This window comes from Octopus sinensis, unplaced genomic scaffold (assembly GCF_006345805.1).
Source record: "Octopus sinensis unplaced genomic scaffold, ASM634580v1 Contig18745, whole genome shotgun sequence".
Taxonomy (NCBI): domain Eukaryota; kingdom Metazoa; phylum Mollusca; class Cephalopoda; order Octopoda; family Octopodidae; genus Octopus; species Octopus sinensis.
Genome location: NW_021835992.1, coordinates 336,729 through 339,364, shown reverse-complemented (window position 1 = coordinate 339,364; position 2,636 = coordinate 336,729). Strand labels below are relative to the sequence as shown.

Below are 2,636 nucleotides of genomic sequence, written 5' to 3'. Positions count from 1 at the left end.
CTTGTGGGTGCAGATACTTTTGAATGTAATAAGCAAATAATGTGTATTTTTATTAGTGTTATTTGAACTCTCAGAACTTTTAAACACAGGATTGGACAGAGATACATTAAAAGTTTGTACTCAGTTATTGGATTCCGGGGTTAACCCAGAAGCTCTGGGAGAAGTTATCTGCGAAATACGAAAAGAAATACAAAACGAAAATCAAGATGATTAAGTTTGAGTTTATTCTATTTTAATAAATGAAATAAATTATTATTAAATTTTTCTCAGCGGTTGAACATTTAGTAATAAATAGCACATCCTCAATAATAATAATCTTTTTGTTGCTTGTCCCATAACCTGGACAATTCTAATTTGTTTGTGCCGATTAACATACGCCTCCAAATTCTTCATTACAGATTTCCGTATCCAACGAAAGGTGGGAAAATTTTAGAATGCTCCCATTTGTCAGCCTCTTACCATCGCTGATCGTACTTCATTTTTTTCTGGAAGGTTTTTGCATAATGGAGATTTGTCATTGGTAATGTGATCAAGGAAGGTAAACCCCTTTCTACAATCGTGTTGTGCTAGAAGGACTCGTCGCCTCACGGGTGGGGAACTTTGACTTTCCACTACGGTTATAGACAGCACTTAAGTGAGACTCAGTTGTATTACTTGAATAAGTTTTCTTTATACTAAATGCAATCAGTCATAATGCATATTTGGAAAATTACACAAAGTACCCACAAAAGAACTCCAATCCGAAGTATGGACAACCCCATCTCCCCAAACGCATCTTTCTAATCTCCTTCTGTTGTTTGACATCTTACCTACTGCTTAAATAAATTGGAAGGCTGCTATATTTAATAACATTGCAAAGCTTTTATGATGCGAGAAGAAATTCACGTGAAAGCCAAAGCCCAAATTATATTATGCTTAGTCTACAAGTGTTATGAGAAAGGCATGTGCGATTCCCCAGAATAACCTGTATGCACAAAAACTGGTCAGTTTCAGCATTTAGTTGATTTAATAAAGAATCACGTTACTAAGTCTTCTAAGCTGTTGCTAGATATTGTAAAGAGGTAATTTGCAGGAATACTGACAAAAAGGAAGGGTTGACAATTCTCAAAAAGACTTACAAACTAACTTTGCTAACCATTTAAGCTCAGAAAAACTAGATAAAGATAAATTTACTTTGATCTCTATGAATGAATTAAATACTTACGACCTTACCATTCTAATCATAGTAAATATAATTGATACCATTTGTTCCACTATGAAGTCCAAGAAGAGAACGCGGTGGGAAGTGCAGTCAAGTGGGAGTTCTTGGCGCAGATTGATGGTCACTAAGTGTGTGGTCATTTCAGGCATTTCCTCCGGGTCTGAGGATCCAAACAAAATGGTTATGTTTTTGAGTGCCACCAACTGTCCCTGGAATATCGACGATGCGATGAGAAGACAGTTTGAGAACAGGATTTATATTCCCCTGCCATCGCTGAGTGATCGGATTGCCATTTTATTCCTTAATTTGAGTGGGGTTACTTTGGCTGAGGATGTCGACATTGAGGCTTATGCTGCTCTGATGGATGGCTATTCCGGCTCGAATATCAGAATTGTGTGCCGAGACGCTGCCATGATGGAAATAAGGAGGAAGATTGGTGATTTGACTGTGGGAGAGATTAAAATCATTTCAAAGGACGAATGTTTGAATGTCCCGATGGTGATGGACGATCTCCACAGTGCCATTAAAAATGTAAACAAAACTGTCTCGTCAGCTGAGTTGGTCAAGTTCAAGAACTGGATCAATGAATATGGTTCCTGTCGATTTATTATTTAGTTATTGAGTATTTTTGACTTTCTTTCTCTTTTTATGATAGCTGAAGTTGCAGAATTGGATTCCCCTGTGGAATTAGATTGTGTGTTTGAAAAGCTTCAAATTGTGTGTTTGTGTGTTTGAAAAGCTTAGAAATTCAAAAAATGGCTGGATTCGGTGATTGAGAACGTTGATAGTCAGGGCGGGGGATGATGCTCGGTATTTAATTGACCGATTAGACCAGTTCGAAGATAACCTGAGTGATGCGGCTAGTCAGCTAAATGGGATTCGTTTGTTGAGGGATGAGATGAGGAAAGTAGAGTGGATGAGTGTTGTTGATTACACGTGTGTGTCATTCGATGTTGTGAGTGAGTGTAATGTGTAGTCCATTGAGGAGTCGTGGGAACGTATGATCAAATCGAAGGAAGACGGGGTGTGTTGATGAAGGACGCACTCAAGAATGACAAGATTGAGCAAATGAAGGAGACCAACTTTTTAGAAAACTGTTCCTTCATAAAAGAGACTACATTCTCGACTTGTCGTACCTAGAATTGGCCAAAAAGGTCAGAACGTGAGTAGTCTTCATCATTCCCTGTTCAAATATATTGATTTTGCGCTGATTTTCGCGGTCTCTTCAATCTGCCTAATTTTACATTTTCATTAAAATTTTCTAATAATGACATGATAACCCAAGAAAATCACTTTCAACACCGGGAATAGAAATTTATAACTTAGCAATGTGTAGGATACACTATTATTTAGGGTAAGAGGAGATGCTAACCCAATTAGGCTGGAATATTTGTCCAATTACCCGTCAATGCTTTCCCGACCCGATAATTAATAA

At 37.6% G+C, this 2,636-nt stretch overlaps 1 protein-coding gene across 1 annotated transcript; it reads left to right on the top strand.

The window, feature by feature from the left end:
- The first annotated feature begins 1,183 nt into the window (after positions 1 to 1,183).
- On the top strand, positions 1,184 to 1,816 carry LOC115231620 (katanin p60 ATPase-containing subunit A1-like). Its single transcript, XM_036500126.1, has one exon. It carries the CDS (start codon positions 1,184 to 1,186, stop codon positions 1,814 to 1,816), a length of 633 nt encoding a protein of 210 aa, XP_036356019.1.
- The last annotated feature ends 820 nt before the right edge of the window (positions 1,817 to 2,636 follow it).